Genomic DNA, 23,863 nt, shown 5'->3' with positions numbered 1-23,863 from the left:
GTATACAATCCGGAACCACTTTAAAATGGCGTCACCATGGTCGGTGAGGGAATTTTCTATTAAGAATTGCGTAGGAGCCGAAGCCGGCGAGTTCTTGATGGAATGGACGTCAACTACTCGCTCCACCTACACAAGTCGCCCACAAACCATACACACATATGCACCTACGCGACGCACACTTACCATCTCGAGCGGCATCGTGTCGCAGCTCTTCAGGGGTAGCTTGTAGCGGAGCGGTCCCTCCTGCTCGTGGTACTCGGTGAGGCAGGTCGAGTTCTTCGCCAGCCCCTTCGGATACACCATCCCGCTGAACTGGCCGTTCAGGTTGGCCGGTGCATCCTTGATCGTGATCAGCATCGCGCCGGATAGACACTGTATCCGTACCGTCGGTTCCTTCGTGAATATCATCGCGGATCCTGTAGCAGAAGAGAGAGAGAGAAGGAGAGACACTCGATCAGACACCATTGTTTCGCTGTTCAGTCATTGAACTTGCACATAATCCCAGATGCCCAGACCCCGCGCAAAACACTAAGCAGCTTATGTTCAAACCACGAAGCATCTGAGCACGCCATGATGCCAACGACAACGACGACGCCAACGACGGCAAGCGGGTGTCCTGTTCTTCTATTTTGGTTTTACTCGTGGCTCGATGTTAATCTTCTTTCGAGCGGCTGGGGGATCGGCGACGACTTGTAACGGACGAAGTCGCAACTCCCGGCGGTCGATGTGAGCACCTCATGTGTTTCTCGCCGATGAAGCACATACGGTCTGCAAAATGACTTAAGGTGTGGAGAGCGAGAGGCGATGCTGGCGAGGTGAAGACATTAAAGATTCTTGCTTGGACATGGCCCTGCTCAACCTCACCGCCGGCTTTCCCCTGTTTTTCGTCTCGTATTACCGCTTTATTGCTCCCATTCGTTTTAATGTTCTCCCATTGGTCCATGGGGACCCTTCGGACCAGAAGTTATTGCATCGTGCTCGTCGTCGTCGTCGTCGTCGCCTCCGTCTCGGTATGTAAGCCAAGGCCCCGGCCAAGACCCCACCACACACCACGACGTTACCTTCGATAGCCTTCGGATTAAACGGTTCCAATGGTCCGACCGACGACAGATCCGCGGTATTGGTGCATCGCATCTCTTCCGCGTAATTCCGCAAGAAGCGTCGCCCCGTTAACGGCCAGTGATATATCACCTGTGCACCTTTCGGTGGGTGGTTAGAGGGGGTGAAGAGGGCGTGTTCGACCACCGGCCAAGCGTCGTTGACCGCGGCGGCACGGTCGGGTTCGTTGAACGCCGCTACACGAATATTGAATTACCATCACGGTACGGTGGCACGTTGGTGGACATGTTGACTCGTTGCACCACGCCAAGCACCACGACTCCTCCGTGAATCGGAATGTTCTGAGCCTTCTTCTGCTGCTTCTTCTGGCGGCCTTTCGAGACCCGCCACGAAGTGCTTCCCGGGGTAATTAGCTTTTGGCGTCGGCCAGTCCAGAGTCCACACGATACACGAAGCAGGACACATTTACGCACTTAATTGCGCGCGCGTCGCGCCAGCTCCGTACCGCCAAGAAGTAAGGTCGGATTTGTGGACCGCACGAGGACGAGCCTGATCCTCTCTAGTCCACGTTAGTGCCGGACGGAGCGAACGGAACGACGAATGTAGAAGATTATACACCATTGACCATGGTGCAAGAATCCACGGGGCGGTCCAGTCCAGCGAATTATCGGTGAGGATGGCTCCAATGACTTACAGGCGGATAGCAGAAGAACTTACGTCGACGAGAAGAGTTGCACCAAGCGGCCATCAAAGTAATAGCAAGCGAACGAAAGAGTTCCATTTAATGAAAAGCAGCAAAAAACCGAAAAGGTTAACACAGTTCCTGCTCACAAATTTACGATCTCGCGAGCAACTAACGGGTGTACACTACTACAACATCCTAAGCCTGGCCAGACCGTGCTGCATTCAGCGAGTCAGAGCTGCATTCGAGCATTAGACCCTCGACCGGGCTTCTTCCTCGCACTCGATGCCCATTAAAAGTCTTCGGCAGTAAAATGCGAAAACAACATCTCATCCCTTCCGTCTTTCCGATGGCCAGGGCTGGTTGGAGTGGAGTCCGCCTCGTTTCTGGCGGAAGGCGTGTTATGCTGCTCCGGAATTCACGATTCCAACCTTCGTTACCCGTTCGTTCGTAATGGATTCAGGAAGCGACGCTTTGAATGCCAGTTGGCGAGTATTGATTTATGGCTGGGCGGAAAATCTCCGATCGGGGTGCGAAAATGGCTAACTAACGGTAAGTCCATGGGATGGTGGCGGTGCCCTTCCACATATGTGAGTGTCTGTGAAGCAGCCGCCATGTTGCCATGTGAAGTCGTGTCGATATACCTCTGATAGTGGCCACGCGGATGGTTGCTTGATGGTGGTATGAGACGGTATAAGGTGTTGGCGGCACACAAGATGACCTCACACACCACAACCTCGCACGATGTACTCGCGTCGTCCAGTCCGGTGATCGTGATGCATCCAGCCGTGTCCACCACGTTACATCACATTCGCCGGAGTGGAGTGAACATAAGCCACCTCACATGTCACATGTGTGTGTATGTGTGTGCGTGTGTTTTTGGTGCTGAATACGATTTGCCGCGATACTTACGCTTCATGGATGGAATCTGCGCGCCATGTGTGAAAGTTGCTATTGTCTAGAAGAAGGAGAAGAGACGAAAGGGAGAAAAAAAACGAGGAAGAAAGTTAGTCCGAGGTTTGCGGCAATTAGTCATGGTGAAGAAGATCACGGTGAATCTCGCCACAGGTCACGAAAGGTGTATCTAGCGTCCATTTGCAACAATAAATGCTGCAATAAATAATGCTGCTCCAACCCCTCCAACCGGAATGATGATGCCCCGGTAACTCTCAGGAGCACAACCACAACACATCGTTGGTCGTTGGTCGCGTCTTTTGGCGAGAAGAATGACGAGATTTATCCAATTGTTCCGTCGTCGTCTGCTGCTGACTCAAAATCTTACGGACACTCCCGGTGCCCGGTGGTTGTTGCCGGTAATAAATGAGTTCATGTGTTGCAGGACCGCACCCCAGCAGGGGGAGGCGGGGAAAGGGTCGCTACATGCCCTGTTACGAGTTCGCGCGAGTTTGTCTACATCTTGGCATCCGGGGAGCGAGCAGTCGAGTCAAAGAGTAAAAGGGCCAAACACAGTCGGCGGCCAAACGGCGTTGCCTTCGTCTAGTGTATTGGTTTATGCTGAGGTTATGTTGGGGCAGTTGCTTTTTGAAAGTTGAAAAACAACTTATGACCGAGCCGAATGGACGGACGGACGGATGGCGGAGGATCAGGAGTACGGAGTGCCACCACAATGGACACAAACCAGACGGTCGCGGCTGCTGCTGCTGCCGCTTGCTGGACACCCTTGGCGGGGACTGCTCTCCGAGCCTTGACTCGAGCATTGTCATGTCGTGCTCTTTATGGCGTTCTCGGAGCGGGTTGTCTCTTGTAACCGTCTTGGACCACCTTGGACCCCTGCCAAGGGGGCCGATACAGATCGGAACGGTCGGTCGCTAGCGTGTGCTTTAAGCTTTTCACCTCCCACCCTTCAGGTCCTCATCGTGTCCTCTTTTCCCCCATTTTGTGGCCATTTGCCGAAAGCGATTCCAATCGCGCTCCACGACGCGCTCCAACAACGGCACCACGCCCGCGACGACGACGGGTCGTCGTCGCCAACATAACATCGTCTAGCATGCTGCGCCGTTCCCTGGACACGAGCCGTTCTCAACTTTGTAGCAAAGCGCAGCTTATGGCCGCTTGCGACTCCTAATTGCGAACCAAAAGCAAAGAGTGAAGGAGGGATTGGGGGGCGAGAGCCAGAACTCCACGTCACGACGGCTTAGCAGCGATTGGAATGCATTTACGGCGTTGCGGTGCGGCGGACACCACAAGAAGACCACAACAAGCAGCGTATGTGAGAGTGTGTGCGCGCGCGTTGCTAGGAGATATGTCAAAGTACGTCGGCGAAAGGGCCACCTAACGGTAAAAAAACGGGGTCTGGTGGGCGCGCTCCAGAGACTACAAAGGTTTTGGGTCACCAGACGGGCGGCCAGGCCGGGACCGATCGTTCCGGCATTCGCTTCGGCAGGAACCTATGCATCGATCACGATTCCTCGCGCTCGCGAGCTCACTAGCAAGCGTTTGCTGGCCGTGCGGGGTTGGGTCAAGGCGAATTAAAAATAATGAAATACCCGCCCAAGATGGTCGCGTTTGGTCTGCTCTGTTCTGCGCTGCAGCAGCAATTGTCGCTGCACGCCACACGCCCTGGCGACTATTAACGCTCGTGGCAAAAGGCTGCACTATAGTGCGTTTTGTGGTTGTGTGTCCATCATCCTCGAACGGTTGGCCGCACATGGGGAGGAAGGTCAAATCCCATGTGCTGGAAGCCACTCCGAGCGAGCGCGTGCCTCTTCAAACCAACCGAACCGAACCCACACCGCACCGCACCAGTTGTTGGTCGAGTAAATGTCGGGTAAAATTGCGCCATTGCGCCGTTGTAATTGCACTTCCCGGTTCCTCGACACATCGTCCTCCGGGAGCACCGTGAAATGGGGCCAAGGGACGGGTGAGACCGTAACAGTTAGAATAATGAACACCAGCATGACACGACGAAATTTCGCAAAACCCACGCCACGCCAGGCAAGTGTGCCGTGACGGAACAATCGGCCATGTTGCAGGCAGACTTCTCGAAGGGACAGCACAGCGGCGGGAGGGTATGCACTTGAACTGGCGTGGCCGGATGATCGGCAGTCCAAGAATCTCGTCAAAGAAACGTTTTGTTCCCTCGTTTCTCTGTTCGTCAGTCTCTCAGTAGTAGGCTGTTCCTTTACAACAACAATGGCTCAACAGCTGAAAACACTGCCACCGAGTGAGACAGAGAGAGAGAGAGAGAAACCTCTTCCAGGCCTCAGATCAGGCTACTTGGATCGGAGTGCGATGCTGCTAATGAAAGCTTCTCGATCGCTCGCTCGCTCGCAACGCAACGCAACTCACTGCCATGCTTGACCGCGGCCAGCCGGCCAGCCAGCCAGCCAGCCAGAAGAAGGGCCGCTCCACGGAGTCTCAATGAATGACGGCTCGCCAGCTGTTCACTTACGTAATATAACAATGTGGCCAATTTGCATCCAACGCGGCTCCGAAGATGCGGACCGCTAGCGCTACTACTGCTGCTACTGCTGTTGCTGTTGTGGTCGATCTCTTTGCCCATTTCTCACCAAACAACCTCTCCGCACATACAGACGCACACACCCTACGGTACAATGTGTCGCTGACCACCACCACAACGGCGGCCTTTCGTGCGTCGAGTTGCAACCACTTTTCCTCATTTCTTTAAGTTCCTTTTTTTAATGCGGTTTTTTCCCTCGATTCTCTAGCCTCTCTAGGGTGCTCCTCCTCCTCCTCCTCCTCCTCCTCCTCCACCTCCACCTCCTGGGAGTGAAACGCACTCAGAGCATGTTCCCGCGGGCGCAAAACCGAGAACTCATTATGCCACATGCTGTTGGCCCTCCTGCGCACGGTTCATGCGCGCATACCAATTACGCGCGCGCACACACACACACACGCTGGCCACTGGCCACGGCCGGCCAGAGGTGCGTCTTGTTGGGGTACTCTCCACACGGAAGACACACCAGGGAATACTATCGTTACGGCCGTGGGCGATCTCCTGCCGAGTGTCGATTGGATTAATACAGACATTGACCAATTCGTTAAGGGAAGCATTCGACAGAGAGAGAGAGGGAGACCGGGAGTCAAACCAATCCAATGGCCCGGGGCCATGTCAAGTGGCGTGGCGGGCATGGCGGCCATGACCATAATAGGAAGCTAACCAATTGTCACTGATAAAAGATAGAAAATGGTAACAGAAACAGAAACGTTGAGGTCAGTGAGCCCGAGAAAAGGCTCCAGGTGATGCTGGAATGCCATGGTCCGTGTTCCGTGACACCTCTTCCTCTTCTTCTGGATGCCGGGCATACCCTTGATGCCAATGTTCGATAGCAAACAAAACAGCTCGCACGTCACACGAGCCTCAGCTGTCAAAAGCTGTCGGTGGTGTGCTGCGCGTGTGGAAGAAATAACAGAACAAACACCATTCGTCTGGTGTCGGCGATCCCCATTCCAGAACATCCAGATCATCGGCACTAACCCCAGATCAGATCCCCTTCTCTCTCTGCTTCTTCTGATACTTTTGAAACGTCGAAATGGGGAATGAAATATTAGCGGATCACCTTGTGCCAGCACCAGCACCAACACCAGAGAACCAGGGAGGGAGAATGCCCTACTTACGAACAGGTTCAACGCCACCGAATCCACCGAATTCTCCAACCGGGCGAGGAATGGGTTTTGCAACGTAATCAACGTTCCAGCAACAGACGTCACAAACCGACCATTGGCGCACCACCATTTTTGGACAACCAAATGCCCCCACCCCCTGTTGCAGGAATGATTTAGGGGCTGGGCCCCATTGGAGGAGATCGTTAAGCGGCTCCTAACCTTGCCCTTGCCTTCTGCGCACATCTGCTGCACATTTACATACCATTCTCGACTCGAGATCGTCTGACATGACGTCTGTCCTGATCGGTTATCACCGGTTCTGTAACGTGGAGCCGGTTGTGACAGTGGCCCACGGGGGCCCAGAATGTACCGTTGCCAAGACAAGCGACCAACGACGTCAACGTCGCCGTCGTCGTCGTCTTCCGGAGCTCGACATTCTTGTCGATGTCCCGCCATGTGCCTGTGACAGCATCTCCAGCATGATCGAGCGATGATATGATGGCCACGTGTGTGTGTGTGTGTGTATGTGTGTGTGTGTGTGTGTGTGAGCACGAGCCCTCAGGCACAACCTTTGCCAAAACAAATGGTGACAGAACGCTCACCAGGAGGGGAAGCTAAGTCCGAAGAGCGGGAACTCGTTTCCAATCAGCAGCAGCAGCTCCCTGATGCTGGCCAGCTTCTTGCTTGATTGACTTGCTCCCTGTTACCAGCCCCCATGGTGCCCGTTTCTGTCCGCCCCGAGAAGCGATTGATCATTATCATTGCGATGCGAATGCTCGCTCCGGTCGCGGCGGCACACACAAAGCACAGCAAGTCCCGTGCCGGTGTCCCGGTCCATGGGTGCCTCGGCTACCTCGCAAGTGTGCACCTCGAGTGCTGCTGCTGGTGCTACTCCCGGGAGCTCGTTTGCGTCTGCAGCGTCCACAGCGAGACGAAGCGCCCTGCATTGGCGACGGCCATTAATTGGCATTCCCGCTCGATATCGATCCACGGCACGCAACCGGATATTAAAAGCGACTCCAACGACGACGACGACGATAGCGTTGACCACCTGGCCACCCCGAGTCATGGTGGTCTGCTGGGCTGTGGCGCCCACCCGTTTGATGGAATTCCAAAATGTGGGCCAACGAACTCGATCACACCCTTCCGGTGATGCTGCTGCTGTTGTCGGGATTTTTTTTTGAGAAAATCTGACCATGAGGGGAAAACTTACCAAAACGCATACTGCTACCGCTGCTATAGTGCTCACGAGTGTCGTCGAGTGTTGCTGCTCCATTGTGATCACATTGATGAGTCTGGCGGGATAGAGATCGAAACGAGAAGAAAAAGAAATAAAACGAAACGAAATTAGCCAGCGTTCAGCGGTTGATTGAGTTTACAAATTGAAATCAGGTTTCCATCCGCATGTGTGTGTGTGTGTGCTATGGATTTGTGAAAACGAAGAAAAGAAAACAAAAGGAAATCGGATACCCCGATCGATCGCGATGGATTAGGTTCACCATCAGCATCATCATCATCATCATCATCGGCGTGCTGAAAAGCGATCGTGATCTTACAAGACGACAGAAGATTGTTTGGAATGCCGTGACACTGATTTGGCCCCTCAGCTGATGATGTGCGATGTGACTTTCCATTTGTGAGGCTTTCCCCAAAACAAAAAACAGAACCAAAGAATCCTACTGCTATTCTCTAATCAAGCGACTTTCTTGTTGCAAGCTGCTCGTTTCCTGATCCTTCTACTAATGAAATACTAAAGAAAAAAGGCGCCTAGTGGGAGAGGAAGAGCGTTTTGCATCATTCGCCATCATTTGCTTCCCCCGTTTGAAACGATGTCCGGAAACCCCTAGACCGCCGAGACAGGCTCCGGAACCAGTTTGGCAAACCATCACGTTTCATTCGTTACGATCGACCTGTTGGCTCTGGCCAGCGAAGATGAGATCATCGATAATTTCATCGAGCCCATCCGTCCGTCCGTCCATCCATCCGTCCGGTTCATCAGACCAACTTTCTTCGCGAGCTTCGCTGCAAGCAAATTGTCAACTGGGCGCGATAAGCAGGAAACGGTTGCGAACAGCAAAGGTAACCGATCGAAACCGGTTCGATCGGAATCGGAATCAGACGCTCCGGTAGGCATCGGTCGGCGCAATCGCAACCAGCCAACACATACCAGGCGACGGTATTAAACATTCGGAAGCAGGAAATAGGAAACGCATTGCCGACAAGCCGCATTGGTGCGCCTCTTTCGATGGATGGGAAATACATTTTTCCCCCCAGCACACAGTTTCCTCTGCACAGCGTTTTCCGCATTAGACGGGCGCACGTGTGTGTGTGTGCATACGATCGTGGTGTGTTTCGGGGTGCAATTTCAATGCAAAACATCTCTCTTTTTCTTCCACTCGCTCGGTGATGGCCTTACCGTGTGCCTTTCTTTGGTTCGATGCTTTCACCGCGATTCAAGGCTTCGAGTGCGTGTGTGTGCGCGAGAGAAGACGTTTCGCAGATGATCGCAACTCCATTACCCCACCATTTCGTTCCGTTCCTTTCCGTTCCGTTCCGAATTGCTTTGCTCATCTTTGCGTGCCGGGGTGTGTACGTGCGTGCGTGCTGACATAACGATGCCTCACAACAAAGGCCAATGGAGGAGACAGTTTACACACAAGCGAGGTCTTACGTCTTTCACTTCCTTCAGCGCGACCCTGATCGATGTGCCGGGGGGTGCAGCATCTCGACGAAGAGAGTACGCGTGCAGGCTGTCCAGCGAGCAGGAAACTCGGAAGTGAATGTAGGTGACGCCGATGCCGAAGGTAGCGTGTACGGGCGTGCAGCCCAATCAATCATAAATATGTATGCCACGTTGTTCCTATCATTATGATAACGAAGCACCACGCTCCCTGGCGTGCTCGTTAATCAAGAGCGCGCCGAGCACCACTACACTGTCCTGTACACGAAGCCTGGGGAGCAGCGAGCCCTGAAATGATTGGAAATTAGATCCAAAACGCAAACGGCGAACGTCCGATGATAAATTGCATCCAAAAGCCAAAGCCAAAGCCTTTGGAAACGAAAGAACAAACAATATGATTAACAAGCCACGACGAGCGTTCTCTCTGCTCTGCTCTCTACCCGGCACCCGATTCTGGGGCTGTAAATCGGACGCACGAGACCATAAACTTTGGTGCGGTCGATTGCGATGAGTGGTGATCGCAGAACGTCGCAACACAGCACCCGAACATCAACAGACCAATAAATCTTCTGCTTGATAAACTGCCGCTAAACATTGTCGAGGATCAGCTCTTGGCGTGTGTGTGTGTGTTTTTGGTGTAGAACACACACACATTTACTTCTGCGCGATAGTTAGCAGCCGATGACGCACCTCGATTTGACCTCATCAAGCAATAAACCTTCTTTTGCTCCTTACGAATTAAGAAACTTGTAAAGTGGCCACGGGCCCCCGTACCGGTGTAACCTCGTGTTACCTAAAACGGTTGCGGTCGGTTTGGTCGTGCACGACACTCGGAGCTAACTCGAGCTTGATCCCCATTCGCGCGGTCGCACAACAGACACGCAAGCGCACAGAGCAGCAAGGGGCTGATTGGCATTATAGCCGTTCGCCTGTATGTGGTTTATGAAAATTAGCCCAACGGCATGCACACGAGACAACGCCCTCGAGAAGTCGTGTACCGGCGACGCCGTGGTCGTGGAACGAGGGCCCATGAATAATGAATCATTGATCTGCCCTCTCATATGCGGCCTCGCGAGCAGGTCTGGCAGCCAATTCCTTTACCAGACTATTCAACCTAACAAGGGGCGAGGCGCATTTTATGCGCACTGCCCCCTTCACCGGTGAAGTAATGCCAATCTATTAGCCTTAACACGATCACCCGGTTTACCTGGTTGGAATTAGAAAGAAAGAAGAAGCAAAAAAGGAATCCATAATGGCGATTACGATAGCGAAAATCAGTGAACCAGCAGCAGCAGCGGCGTATTAGTAACGCAATCCGTTGGCACTCGACTCGCGAAATCCTGCAGCAAACCGCTCTTTCGCTCGTCTCTTGGCACTTGGCGAGCTCGAAGGTTTGCCATTATTTCGTACCACCAACGTAGCGCTGCACCACCAGGGAATGCATCATCTCACCGCTTGGCTTACACCTCAACTCATCACTCCGCTGCCAGGATGCGACGCCCGTCCCCAAAAAGGCGGGACTCGCCAATGCGTGAAAGTGAAAGGAGTTAATGGGTGGAACGGTTTCTACGCTAACATTTAGTACCTCCCCCTTCCCTGGTGGGGTGGTGCAACACACGCGCGCGCACTAACTCTAACGCCACCACCAGTGCCACCCTCGCCGACGAAAACTGCGCCAAACACAAACGACAAAACAATCCGCGAACTTTCGCTGCGCGGCGGAAAAATCGAAAAAGCCACCATTCGGTGCTGCTGCTGCTGCTGCTGCGTTGCGTAACTTGTTTGTCTCGAATTCGATTACCGCGTCAACAACAACATCTTGCTAGGCGAGACAGCGGCGATCGAGGGTCCAGCCTTGTACTCGAAGCGAAACCTGCTTGACCACCAGTCTGTACGACAATCACACCTGGTGTTGCAGCAAAGGAAAGTATTTGTCAGAATTGTATCCAAACACTCCTGGTAACAGGATGACGATGAAACCGATCGGCAATGAATTCGTCGACTAAACGATCATCATCAAGATGGTCCGGATGCGGCTCTAACGAGCAACGCGAGCGAGTGATCGCCACCGATTATACAACAAATGGCCGCCAACGTCACCAACAAACAACATTGTATTTATCCCGCCCTACCGTGAGCCACACGCCTTCAATTACGAGTTCCAAGATCAATTGTGCGGCACTGTGTCCGGCCTTTACCTCCGGCGTTTCTTCAATTATTGACTTTTGCGAGAGATCTCTCTGGCTACTGTGATGGGAACACCTGTCAGTGACTCCATCAAATCCATCGTCTAGCTTCTGGTTAGGTCCATGCCCACCAAAAAAAAAAGGCCTCCATTTTGTTGTGCCAAAATTGCCGTGCGAACAAGGTGACGGCAGGCCGCCCGCCCGGCCAACCAGCTGGACCAATTTAGTCTGACCGACCCCGCGCCCGTTTTGTCCCCGCGTGTTGTTGTCTCACTGAGCGTTCAATGTCAATTTTAAAAATAATTACCCCGCGATCTGGTGGGACTGCGGTGACGGCGGCAAGGGATGAGATAATCGCGGTTGTCGGCGTCGCGGTCCCAGCGACCATTAATTGTTGCGGTACTGAAGCTGGAAGAGTTCCAAGAGACAAGCTGTGGTTGAGGCAGACCGCGAAGTGGGCGCGCGCGCGCGCTTATTGAGCATTGTGAGCGGCAGACGACTCTTGTTTTAAAAAACAAGGTTTAAAAGCCTCCTAGGAGGCGAAAGGGGGCATTGCAGATGGGTCTGAGATGCAATCTATGGCAGCAGCAACAGCAGCAGCAGCTTGTTAGTTGTGGTAAGTCGCGAGCTCGATCGCTGCAAATGGATACATCATACAGCGGATGCTCTTCTGGCACGACACAACGACACGAGAGACACGCCGTCGTGGTTGACATTGGTTTGACGAGCGGGCGGACGGGTGGTCCCCTTAAGACAAGGAAGTCAAACCGTTCAATCAGCTCAAAAAAAAAAAACGGAACAGCCCAACCTCAAGTCAGTGCCTCAAGATTTATGACATCACTGGCCCCAAGACACGATCACAGGCGCACACACACAGACAGGCACAGCAACAGCCACAGCCGCACTGTTACCGATGGATGATGGATCGATAGATCGCGTGGAGCGGATTGCGGTGGCCCCGTTAGACCCTCGGACTGCATAATTACAAGCTCCCTGGTCTCCACCATCTTGAAAGCGCTGTTCGCCGGTTGGCTTGGGCTTCGCGTTGCATAAACCGGAGTAGCGCGATCGATCGGTTCGCTCGTTTCCGGAAAGCCAGCCGGCTTTCGCGGAGCATAACAGTATCCCCTGTTGGTGCTGGCATTAATCGGTCGATCGGTTGGCCACGCGGCGGCGGCGACGGCGCCCTGAACTACCTCATTCCGATCGACTACCGGGACAGAAGGTGCAGAAGGCCCGGTCGCATTCTACAATTAGCATTCTTGCACCGGTCGGACTCACTGGGAGTGAGTGCACATCACCAACCAGCATCATGCTCATCATCATTATCAGCACGACAAGAAATGTCGCCATTTGGATTTTGCCTTCGGAACGCACTTTCTCCATTTTGTGTGTGTGTGTGAGTGTCTGTAAAACTTCCCGTTCGATCAATGGTCCGCTGCGTCGCTACTACTAATCACTTGCGATGAGGTGAGCATTACAAAAGCGGATCCGGTCCCTACCTTCTTCTTCTTCTTGTTTTGCTCGTTGCTCGCAAAGTAAAGATGAGTTTTAAATAACGATGATGATGACATAATTGCTGATCTCATCTCGCTACGTGGTTTACGTGGTGACCCTCTCTCCCGCCTATCCCCGGAGGCGACGGAAGACCGCAGCACGAGACATCGCACCACCACCACCAACCATCGACCACCGACCAGCGACAATTCATTAATCATGATTATTAACTTTTATTAAAATCCGTTGTAGATCAGCGCATCGATAAAGCCGCGCGAATCGTGATCGTGTTTGTTGCCACCCTGTTGCGACCAACATTGGCCGATGCCTAATTTCGTTGGGTTCTTTTTCCCGGGCGGGACCAACACCCTTGTCTGGTAATGATGATGGAAGTCATTTTTTGGGGTGCGATCAGTCGGTGGTGAGCCATTTTAAGCCCCCGTAGCTTTATTTGTACACCTTAACACCTCGGTACGGATTGGCTTTTAAAGCAAGTGACACATTCTCTCTCTCGGCTCGGATCTCGGTATATAGCAAACACCAGGCTCTCACTCTGCACGTGACCTTCGCGGCGTTTGCACCCCCAAAAAGCGTTACGTAAGTTGATCGATATCGAGACCGAACGAACCCGTTAATGTTTAATAATCGGTTCGCGCGTTCCACGTGCCGCTTGCAACTCAAAACCTGTCTTTAAACAGAGCAGAGAGCTCCTTCGTAGGGTCACCATCTCGGCGCACGGCGACTGACCTCGTACCGATGACGCACCCACCCCTCGAGTGCTCCACCCATCGGAGACGACGTGGCCTTTCGGAACTGGGTCACGCAGCGGGACGATTTGATGACTTTACAAAAAAAGCAAACACAATAGCGATCCCCAACCCGCTTCCTTCTGCTACTCCTGGTGGCCCAGAACTGGGACTATGCTATGATATTGCCCCCAGAAAGTGCTCCGGTGCTGTGGTGGTGCGTCAAAAAGCCGCAGAATCCGAAACGTCATCTTCGGCCATCAAGAAGTACCCCAAAAACCACAAATTGCTCTCTCTCGATCGCAAGAAGATCGTGTCGCGCGATCGCGCGATGAGAACCGCGGGACCTATTAAATCCGTTAGCTCGAAGCACCCTCCTTTTCCTTCATTTTTCGGTGCTTTAGACAGTTATTTGAACAACGCAGGGGCTGCTGATGCTGCTGCTGGTGCTGGTGTGACGGTGGAGTAATGATCCCTGTGGTTGACCAGCGGACACGCGACCAGCGGGCAACACTAACGTAAAAAAAGAAAACGACCAGATCATTGCTCGTCTGCACGGTGCTCGTCAGTTGATAGTGGAAAATGATGATGGAAAACCCCATCAGGCCGGCGTCCACCGTGCTGTCCACCCCAATGGCCCCAAAAACCCTCCCGGGGCTGGGTCGGATTGTATGTTAATTGCTTCGGATAGAGCGCGAGCGCCCTCATCTCGAAACCATTGCGAATGTGAATGCCACCCCTTCTTGGACCCTTCTTGCGCCAGGCCAATCATCTCCTGGTTGCTCCAAACTCTTGCGTGCGTGCTACCGAGCGAGGGAGAGCTAATGATGGAAGCTAAACGATGCTGGAATGGTGTATGTGTGTGTGTGTGTGTCGTTGTGCGCGAGAGAAAAGTTCTTTTCCATGTAGCACCATTCCTCCCGGGAAGGTGCGTGTGTGTGGCTGTGTCTGGCGCTACCGTCGTGCGCTGTAGAGATGTGTATTGTGTTGTTGTTGTTGTACTACTGATCGCATGATCTTCGTGTTGAATGAGTTCCTAACTGTCTAGGTCTCGTCTATGGCTGGAAGCACCGATCGCTAGCGGAAGGAAACCACCGGGAATGGTATTTGAATGGCCGGGCCAGGATGATAATTGCTGGCGTTGTTGGGCTGCTCAGCGTGACGTGTGCCAAAACTCCACACGAGAACCGCCAGAGAACCGTTGTCTGTGTATGTGGAGAGAATCGGCCACAAAGGGGGTTCGCACGCAAGAGCCCAGCATAATGGTCGAGATGAGGATCGTATTCTGCGCCAGGTTAATCGTGTTAGCTGCGAAGCGTTTATCCCTCGGTATTGTCTACTGATCGATCGCGATGTATGGCAAGGAAATCAAGCAAGGAAGTTTACTTTAAATATGTAGAGAGACTCGCGAGAGTTCACATTCGTTAGGCATGCTATTCATGCTTCATTGCGTTTAGTTATGATCCACTGCATCTTAAAGCAAGCAACGGAACTGATTTAAAGGAAAACTATGTTCCTCGTTGACGAAATATTGCATACTTTGTCTAGATTATTAACATTTTGACCAATATAAGGTGGTAATTTTTGTTTTCTAGCATCCAATCTATTTGAATTTAGACCTAGAGATTGGCGAAACTATAGAGAACTGGCAGTTAACCTGTTTTGTAAATTGATTATTCGTTCGTTAGGAAAAGATGGAATCTGTAAAAATCTTTTAAAATAAGCGATCAATGGAGATAGTGTTGGATTAAAGCAACTGATCTACCATTTTAAGCAATGTTTCAATCATCACTTGGATTTCCCGTCGGTTTATCATCGAACTAAGCTGAGAAAACGGAATGTGGTTCAAAACCGATTGAAAAACCGGAAGAAAATGGAACAGCTCTATCTCTAGATTTATTTTTAGGGCTTCGATACATTCTTCGTTAACATATCATAGTCTGGACAAGGGATAAGAGTCTGTTAGTTTGTTAATAGTTTCTTGTTAGTTGGATCAACTGTATTATTTTATTAAAAACAAAACTACTGCTCGTTATGATGCATCAACATTTATTCCATCATGAGACACGCATTCTACTTAATCATTATCCATTATCGCAACCCCAAAATCACCGTACAATCAGCTCATCTTGATGCTAATATTAGCGTAATGCAGTAAGTGGCATGCACACCTTTAGGGTAGAGGATAGAGACCGTGCTTCCGATGAAAAGTTCCGTAATGCTGTTCCACTGCAAATGCTGTTCCGTGGTATGGCCATACAGTGACAGAACGATTTTTAATTGGTTAAACCAAACCCCGCTGCCCGGGGGCACGGTGCCATAAATGCGAAACCTAACGCACACACACCACCACCACCTAGAACACCGTTAGCCGCTACTGCCAAAGCGAATCGAATTGAATGCAGCATAAAATTCGAACTCCCCGCCGTAGGGCGGAAGTGGTGGCCGCGGCATTTTTTATGCTAATGCTTCTACTTCGCGCCCAGTGGATAGCAACAACGCCGTGCCCACTATCCTATCGCGTCAAAGATAGGCCAAGAATGCTGACGACACCGACAACGACGACGACGACGGTGCGCACGGTAATTAATTGTTATCGCGCGCCTTTTCCCCGTTAGAATCAATGTGTTTTGTGATGCGACGACCCTCTCTCCATGGTCACACCATGGCCCTCTGGTGTCTCTGGTGAGTATCACCTTCACCTCGAAGGTGATGGAAGTGTGATCGAATACCGACCGAACGAGCGACGACGATGGATAAACACATCCGCCTGGAATGGCCATAATTACCCCAGCTGCTTCTCCTTCTCCTCCTCCTCGATCACGGTAATTGTTATTATCCTTTCGGGGCGTTTGGACGCATTCACCGTAACTCCCGGCACGGATACCGGATGAAGCGATTCATTAAAAATTCAAATGTTTGCCAAAAAAAACTCCCGGACCGGCTGCCCCAGATCCTTCCATCGAGATCGAGGGATCGCGCGCGAGGGATGCGAAGCAACATGATCGAAGACGATCCGTGATCGCGGCACCGGATGCTAAAGGTTTGAAGCGTTTAATTTAGTTGCCCGAAAACAGGACGCTCTGCTGGTCGGCCGGCCTGCGCCTGCGCCTAGACCAAAATGAGGCCACCCGGGACCGGGAGCAGGCGGTTAAATTATTGGTTTCGATTGCGCGATCAGTGGTGGATAGTGTGCGCGATCGCACCGTTCCTAGCCAATGTGCTATCTGTGCTACCGACGAACCCTCCCAGGGGGGCTCCCGGAATGAACTGAACCATCATTTTATCAATTTACAGCATTCGCAACCAACCCCGGGCTCTAGTGGAGAGAGAGAGAGAACAAAAGAAAGAGAGGTGAAGAGGCCAAAGGGGCCAAAAACTGGGCCAACCGAAAAAGAAAAGCAAAAACCCTCTAATGAACCGGACCGACACCGACAAGCGGCGCGCGTTTCGCGTTTGCGCCGATAATCGCCAAGCGGATCGCCAAGTGGATCTCGATTCTGCTCGATTCTCGTTTTGATTTTCCGCCGTTGATTTGTGGCCGTTTCGCAACGCCGATCACAACACAACGCTCCTCGTGACCGGGCAAGAGGGCGAGGATGATGGTCAGCCTGCCAGCCAGCCAGCCGGATTATGGCGCTGTGAAGGTATCGCTGGCTCGGTCGCGCTGGCCTATCGTTAGAGGCGAACTGACCCATTTTTTGGGATCGTCAAGCGAGAAAGCGCACCGCGAGTGGAGCACATTCAGCGTCCAGTTTGCTCGCTTGATCGCTGGTAGAATGGCGGCTCGAAGGTGGGTGAAGCATACACGTGACGTGCGAAGAGAAACAATAATTAACCGCGAATACAATCAAACCAGCAAACTCGGCTCAACCTCAGCCACTCGTGTGCTCCTTAGGTCTAAAGGTGGTCATCAACACCCAGACCAGAGCCGAGCGCATCAGACACCGCAGCTCAGCTTAGCTGGATCGTGAGTAACGCATCGAATCGATCCGTTTTGATGAGCAGCAGCAGCAACAGCAGCAGCAACCACCGTTTGGCCTCGATGTGGTTTGGGTCGAGCTGGCCCGGATTTCAAATGCAACCGCACGAGCACACCGCGAGCAAACGACGTCTCAAACGGTGATGTCTTTTCGAGGGCATCCGTGTCAGAAAATCTGTTCAGAACCGAAACATACACATCGTAGCGCCCTATGCCGTGCGTTTGAGCGTTCAATTGAAGCTCACTCGCGGGCTGCTAGGGTGCAATAAACTTTTGTTCGATGCCTTTTAGCGAATGTGCCGCACTTGCACGGCGCGGCATCGAAGGTCTCAAAACCCATGCATTACCATTACCATCGGCATTCCATCGGCAGCACTGTTAAGGCTAATGCACCACCCGCGCATCTGGCCCCCAATGGATGCGTAAACATAGCGGTACCACTGGCCCATCACGTTTCAGGGGATTTTTGGGTGAAAAAGGGGGGATGAAAATCGAATTTCAATTTATTTTCCATTTGCTGTTGGTGCTCCTCGATGGTCCCGTACCTTTCACACTCTCCTGCTGCTGCTGCTGCTGGTGCTGGTGTTGGCCACAGTGAGGGAGTGATTCTTGGAGAGGCTCACAGGCAGGCAGCAGTCGTTGGCCGCGTGTAAAGCGGTGCGTAAGAATCGGGAGGAGGGACAAAGGAGAACGAACGAAAGCGTTGGAAAGGTGGAAAAGTACGTTTGCTTTCAATGACCTCGGGGCTCGCGTTCGCTTCGTGCACGGATCGTTGGCTCGCTGGCTGGGATCTAACGGATTCCTGGTATTGTTAGCCCACCCCGCCACCACCAGGAGACGTAAACATGTGTACGGCATCCAGCCGTGATGTTACCATTTTTAGCTTCATTCAAAGCTTTTACCGGACTCCCCAGGCAAGTTTAAGCATTCGGTTGGAAGCATTGCGAGTGCACGAATGGCCATGGAAATGGTCTGTTATCATTCCAAAATGCCGGCTGCCGCTGGCTCGTCGTTCTGGTTTCATTTCGGTTTCTGGTTCTCGGTCAATCACGGGCCACTGGAACTGAGAAGATCTCTTACGATATTGTTGGAACAATTGATGCAATTTACAGCGTCGATCTGTAGCCTGATTGCTGCTTTCCATTTCCATCTTCCATCTTGTGCTTAGTTGCATCCCGGAATCGGGAACACTTATAGCGCGCTAGTTCGTGCACGATCAGCCACGGATTTCATTTGCTTCATTTGCTCCCAATGTTGAGGGCGCGCATAAAAAACGGGGGCTGAGGCTGAGGCTGAGTGAAATCCCAATACCTGACCCCTAACCTAGAAAAGTATTGGCGGCCTAATTGAACTTTGCAAATCGAATTATTGCGCCGCCCCACCGATCGGCAATTCGGAACCACATCAAAGCCACGAACAAACCAGCCACGGCGGCAATCAGTGCTCGCCAATTTCGTTTCCATCCCCAAGTAGGCCTCGGGTGCGTTGCGTTGCGGCCGCCACTCGGATGTAATGAAATTAATGGCAATCAAAGGCATCTCAGCATGCGTGCCGTGCCGTTGCGAGGCAAGGCAATGAGGCAATCGAACAGATCAGCGCCGGAGTTCTACATACATTACCGGCTCCGGTGGGTGGTAATCCATCAACCCCCAAAACGCACACACAATACGTTTCACAACACGTACGCCGATGAATAATTAACGATAAAGGTCTTTCTCACTTCATCTGTGTGGCGGTGGTGGCCACGTTGTGTGTCTCTGCTTCCCACACACACACACACACACACGCGCGTGCTCGCACACACACACACACACATATGTGGACGGAAGTCAGCTGTCTGATGCGTAGGTGGCACGTGAGCATTAGAAAGACCACACTCCACGGTCACCAACACGTACGCACGCACGCAACGCTACGAAAGATCGCGTTGAAGTCTTTCATGTAGTTAAGAAGCGACGAACCCCTCGCTTGCAAGCGACTTGCGATGACATCATGCGAACGGAACGAGCACTTAATGCGTCGTCATTCTAGCAGACCAAGAAATGTCATTGTCGATGGGAAGGTAGTTTCTATCGACAGCACCTCACGGAATTGAGCTAGAGCCAGATTCCGGTCCTGCCCTTATGTGTGCTACGTGGGTTGTGGTCGCCCGCCTGCTCGAAACAATGGAATCCAACCCTCAGTTCTCGAGTTCTTGGCGTTACCACCGCCATCGAAATCGCTCTCGATCGTACACATGAGTCACGACGCGAATTGAGTACACGACAGAGGAGATTTCGACGATGGTGCTGGTGGTGGTGGAGTTCACGATCTACTCACGACTTTGCAATTTACCAGCAACAACCAGCGCGTTGCCAACCGACCATTGCGAGGGTGCGTGGCGGTCGCTCCGTCTCCGGCTTTTATCCATTCGCACCCGAAACCAAGCGCGCGCGCAAAAAAAAATCACTCATTTTATTGCATCTCTCGACCTTGCTCCGAAGAACGTGCGCACCAGCGTACCACAATAACCCGACAGCCCGACATTAGCGGCCATTTCATTTGCCTTTTGGGAACGGCAAACCTTTCGAGGGGTGCAGGTTGGTAAAAAGTTCATGGGAACAGAACGGCACGGGACGGATAATGGGGCGGTCTCAGTGAGAGAATCGCGACCGCGATTTGCACAGTTATTCTTGCACCTTCTGCAACGTTATGCAATAACCGCCACCATTTTCCCACCCCCGGACCCCGTTCCGGTGTGGTGCGAGATAACAATTAATATTCGCCACGGAACTAGCACCCCACAAAGGGGAGCACTTCAAGGGTCCCTCTCGATAACGGGGCGTTTGGTTGGAGCGAACGCTTTAAGTAGAGCGAGGAAAGTGAGGCAAGGCGCATTGAGCCAAAATAAATTTGCCTAGGGGTGAGGAGGTGCAAGGTGAGACCGGTAGCGTGTGATTCCGCGGCACACACACACACACAGAACGGGGCCCCGCCAACCGGAAAGCCGTTAGTAGGAGTGGAAGGAAAGAAAAAGAAGTGCCGAAGGTTTGGAAGCGTTCGGTTGGATGGTAAGTAAATTGATATTCATAACGAGCTCACCGGATCAGGGCTTTCTGAGGTGCTTCTAAGAGAGTACCTCTTTAATGGTAACGAGTACCTGATCGTGCGCCTGGTGTTGGTTTCCCTTTCCTCTGCGTTTTTTTTTTCGACAAAACAATCGCCGAACCCTCAATCATGCGCCCGATCACCGGTATGCAAAACATTGAAAAACACTAAAATCCCATAATCATCCGGATAAATGATCGATCGCATCCTCGGATCGATGCGATGAAGCTCGGAGAATGTAAAAAACCGAGCTTCTGCCTCACGATGTTTGGCGTCTTTTGGGTTGAAACAACAAATCAACCGCCGGCGGTTCCGCCGTTCGCCGTAGTTCGAAGTGAATCGTGAAATCCTCCAACCTGCCAGCCAGCCCTTTACCGATGACCGCACCGGCTCTAACCATTTTTAATGATTAACAAGCGTGACGGTGTACTTTACACACCAAGCCCGGCCGACGCTGCCGAGTGCCGACGTGTAAAAGGTTGCAGCCCTCGGTGATGGGCAGCACTTTCCGCTGGCATTCGATCGCGATGCAACGGCCATTGCAAACGGCTGCATTTCGTCGTAGCCCGTTCCATTGTGCAGATGGAATGTTAAAAATTATGAAGACACAGCTTTCGATAGCCGACACCGAAGAGAAACGATGGTTAACGGTGGTTCGATCCTGGGACCACGAGATACGCTTTGCGTCGTCCATTTGTACTTACTTTCAACTCGCTGCTCGCTGAAGTTACGCAACCGTGTTTGCGGTGCTACCAAAAGGGTAATGATGGATCGCGACGGTGGACGGACCACCACCTCTGGATCCACACGGACCACGGGACCGGTTTCCTTGGTTGGGGTCCTCTGTCCAAGAAAAAAAAAACAGGGAGAAACGATGGGACCCAACTGGTGTGATCCTTGGATCCTCGGATCCTGGGTCTACGATGTCTGCGATGTTTCGATCGGAACGTTTCTTTTTCGTTTCGAACTCGATCTACACTTTGCGTTCTCTCTCGCGAAACGAGAGTGACAGAGAGGGGGAGAGAGAACGGCCTTGCACCACGGATCACTTTTTTACTCTTTCAATTCACACACACACACACACACACTCTCTCTTTATACGATCACAACAGCAAGACACCAAACAAGACAGTGAGACAGAGAGAGAGAAGAAGCTAATCGAATCGAGCACACATCCACTGCATGCATCTTCTTCGTTGCACTTTCTTGTTGATGCACCATATGCACCTCACAGCACCTTCCTAGCGCTTCCTTCCTGTTGAAATAACACAATCAAACACACACACAAACACACACATGAACACATGCGCACAGTCGAGACGAGAAACAAAAAGACAAACAGAACATTAACGAACGGAGTGAGAAACGGATATTCAAAATTAAAATTCTGCCACCCTCTGGCCCAGCGGTGGTCATCCGTCGTCGCCATCGTCGTCATCATCGAAACATCCAACACACACAGCCACACACACACACACACAGTGACGCACGATCGTCCAGACGGACCGAGGATAATGCTGCGTGAAAACGCTTAATTTCCCATGTCGTACGGGCATTCCCTTCTTCTTGAAACGAGATTTCGGAGGGGGGAGGGGGCCGAATTTCGAGTTCCAGGCACAGTAGTGTGTGGGGTAGGGGTGGTGGAGCGCCTGAAGACCTTCACGATCCTCTCTCGCACCGACTCGCCTCTACCAACTCAAGGATCTTCTGATGCCGCGCTCGCAAGCAAGCACGAAAGCCATATTTTGCCACCAATCTACCAGCGGGTGTCACACTCCCCGGGGGGTAGGCAGAGGTGGTGGGGTGGGAAATAAATATTTCATCGCGACCACAAAGCCGCGATCGAGGCTCGATCGAGCCGACGAATGGGAAACGGAGCAAAGCAAAGATTAAACATATAGCAGGAAGGAGAGAAAACAAACAAATAGCAGCCGCGACAGCACAACAAACTAAAACAAAATAACGTCTCCAGCGGCGATCGCTGCCAACGCTGCTGGCTTGCGCCGTTGGGTCCAGTTGATCGGGCGCAGAAGACGGGCAACAGTCGAGAGGTTGGCGTTTAGAGTGAATGGCAGCGGCTGAGCGAGCAAGGGGAAAAAATGCAAAGAAAATCTTAAAACCACCTCACACACTCGAGCTGCTCGCTACCCCGTTGCCGAGCAAGAGCGAACGAAAAACGGGCTGATCGGGGTGATCTGGCTGGCTGTTCGCAGCAGATGACGAAAGCTGCCCGCTGCCAAGGTTCGCTTGCACTCGCGGTTCACCACCACACGGCACACGGCACACGGAACAACGCAACGCAACGCAACGCAACACAACGCCACACTTACTCTTTACCGCTACGAGGCCACGGACCGATTGAGCGGACCGTTCGACTCGGGAGACTTCGATGCGCGGCCAGACCAGATAGGCCGCGAATACCTTGAAAGCCGACGATGCGCTCGGTTTCGTGCGCGCTGCGTTCGCGTGTGCGTTGCTTACGGTCGGGCGCAGAAAAGGGATGAAATCCTTTAATTTAAGATGGCTAGAGAGGAACAAAATTTAACTTAAATTAACAACGAGGTGGAATTTATTCATAAAATATTAGATTCTTGATCAAAATTATCTTCAAAAGTATTAAATTTGTTTAAATATTTCCAAAGAACGAGTTTGCGCTCTAGGGTTGCTTTGTTTCGCTGTTGGCCTACAACAAACGTTCGTTCGTGCATCTCTTTCTGGCTCACTGCACCTCGATCCTGCCATTCCACTCCATCAACAGTGCGATCGCGCGCCTTCTTTGTATTGGTGAAACGCGACTCGCTTCGTATTCCGTTCGGTTCGTTGTGCTACCTTGCGCTCAAGTCTTTCGATGCTGCTGCTGCTGCTGCTGCTGCTAGATCGTGCGGTGCATGGTGTAGGCTTAATTAAATTTGTACTTTTTGACTCGGGAGCGGCGATCCCAGGCCCCTGTTGGGCCCCATTGGGCGTCCGTTAGCAAAGAATAATTTAATTTGGTAATTTTGTGGGTCAGCTGGAGCTGGAGCTTCACGTTTTGCGCGTTCGCATCGGCCACGCTTGGTGAAATAGGATCGCTGAGATTGCTGAAAAATAGCATTCCACACCGGCAAACATTTCTCTCCTTTTTGGCCAGTTGCTGGTAGCGATTAAAGTAGCAAACGCAACGATTGCAAACGGTACTCGAATTTAGTTTGTATTTCAACGTCAGGATTGGGGAGCTATTTCGATCAAATAAACAACATATGCTAAAGTTAGACAGCTCATCGGTTTGAGTAAGAGATTCCTCCACTAGCCTGGAGCACGTGCACGAGGACGATCACTTTTTGTTTCATGCAGAGCATGCTCATCATTAACGTCTTC

General features: G+C 52.0%; 1 protein-coding gene across 2 annotated transcripts in view; it reads right to left on the bottom strand.

The window, feature by feature from the left end:
* The window catches only part of LOC125954623 (uncharacterized), a 35,989-nt gene extending 13,078 nt beyond the window's left edge, over nt 1-22,911 (bottom strand). The window contains exons 1-5 of one of the 2 annotated variants that reach the window (XM_049685083.1): nt 22,837-22,911; nt 21,211-21,761; nt 7,542-7,623; nt 2,654-2,699; nt 184-416 (exon numbers count right to left, since the gene is read on the bottom strand). In XM_049685083.1, coding sequence (XP_049541040.1) covers nt 184-416; nt 2,654-2,699; nt 7,542-7,604 — 342 coding nt within the window. In that variant the 5' untranslated portion in view covers nt 7,605-7,623; nt 21,211-21,761; nt 22,837-22,911. The other variant, XM_049685082.1, reaches the window with a different exon arrangement.
* Between the last annotated feature and the right edge of the window lie 952 nt (nt 22,912-23,863).

Source organism: Anopheles darlingi, chromosome 3, assembly GCF_943734745.1.
Source record: "Anopheles darlingi chromosome 3, idAnoDarlMG_H_01, whole genome shotgun sequence".
Taxonomy (NCBI): Eukaryota; Metazoa; Arthropoda; class Insecta; order Diptera; family Culicidae; genus Anopheles; species Anopheles darlingi.
The sequence above is the reverse complement of the archived record's forward strand: the minus strand, read 5'-3'. Positions and strand labels throughout refer to the sequence as shown.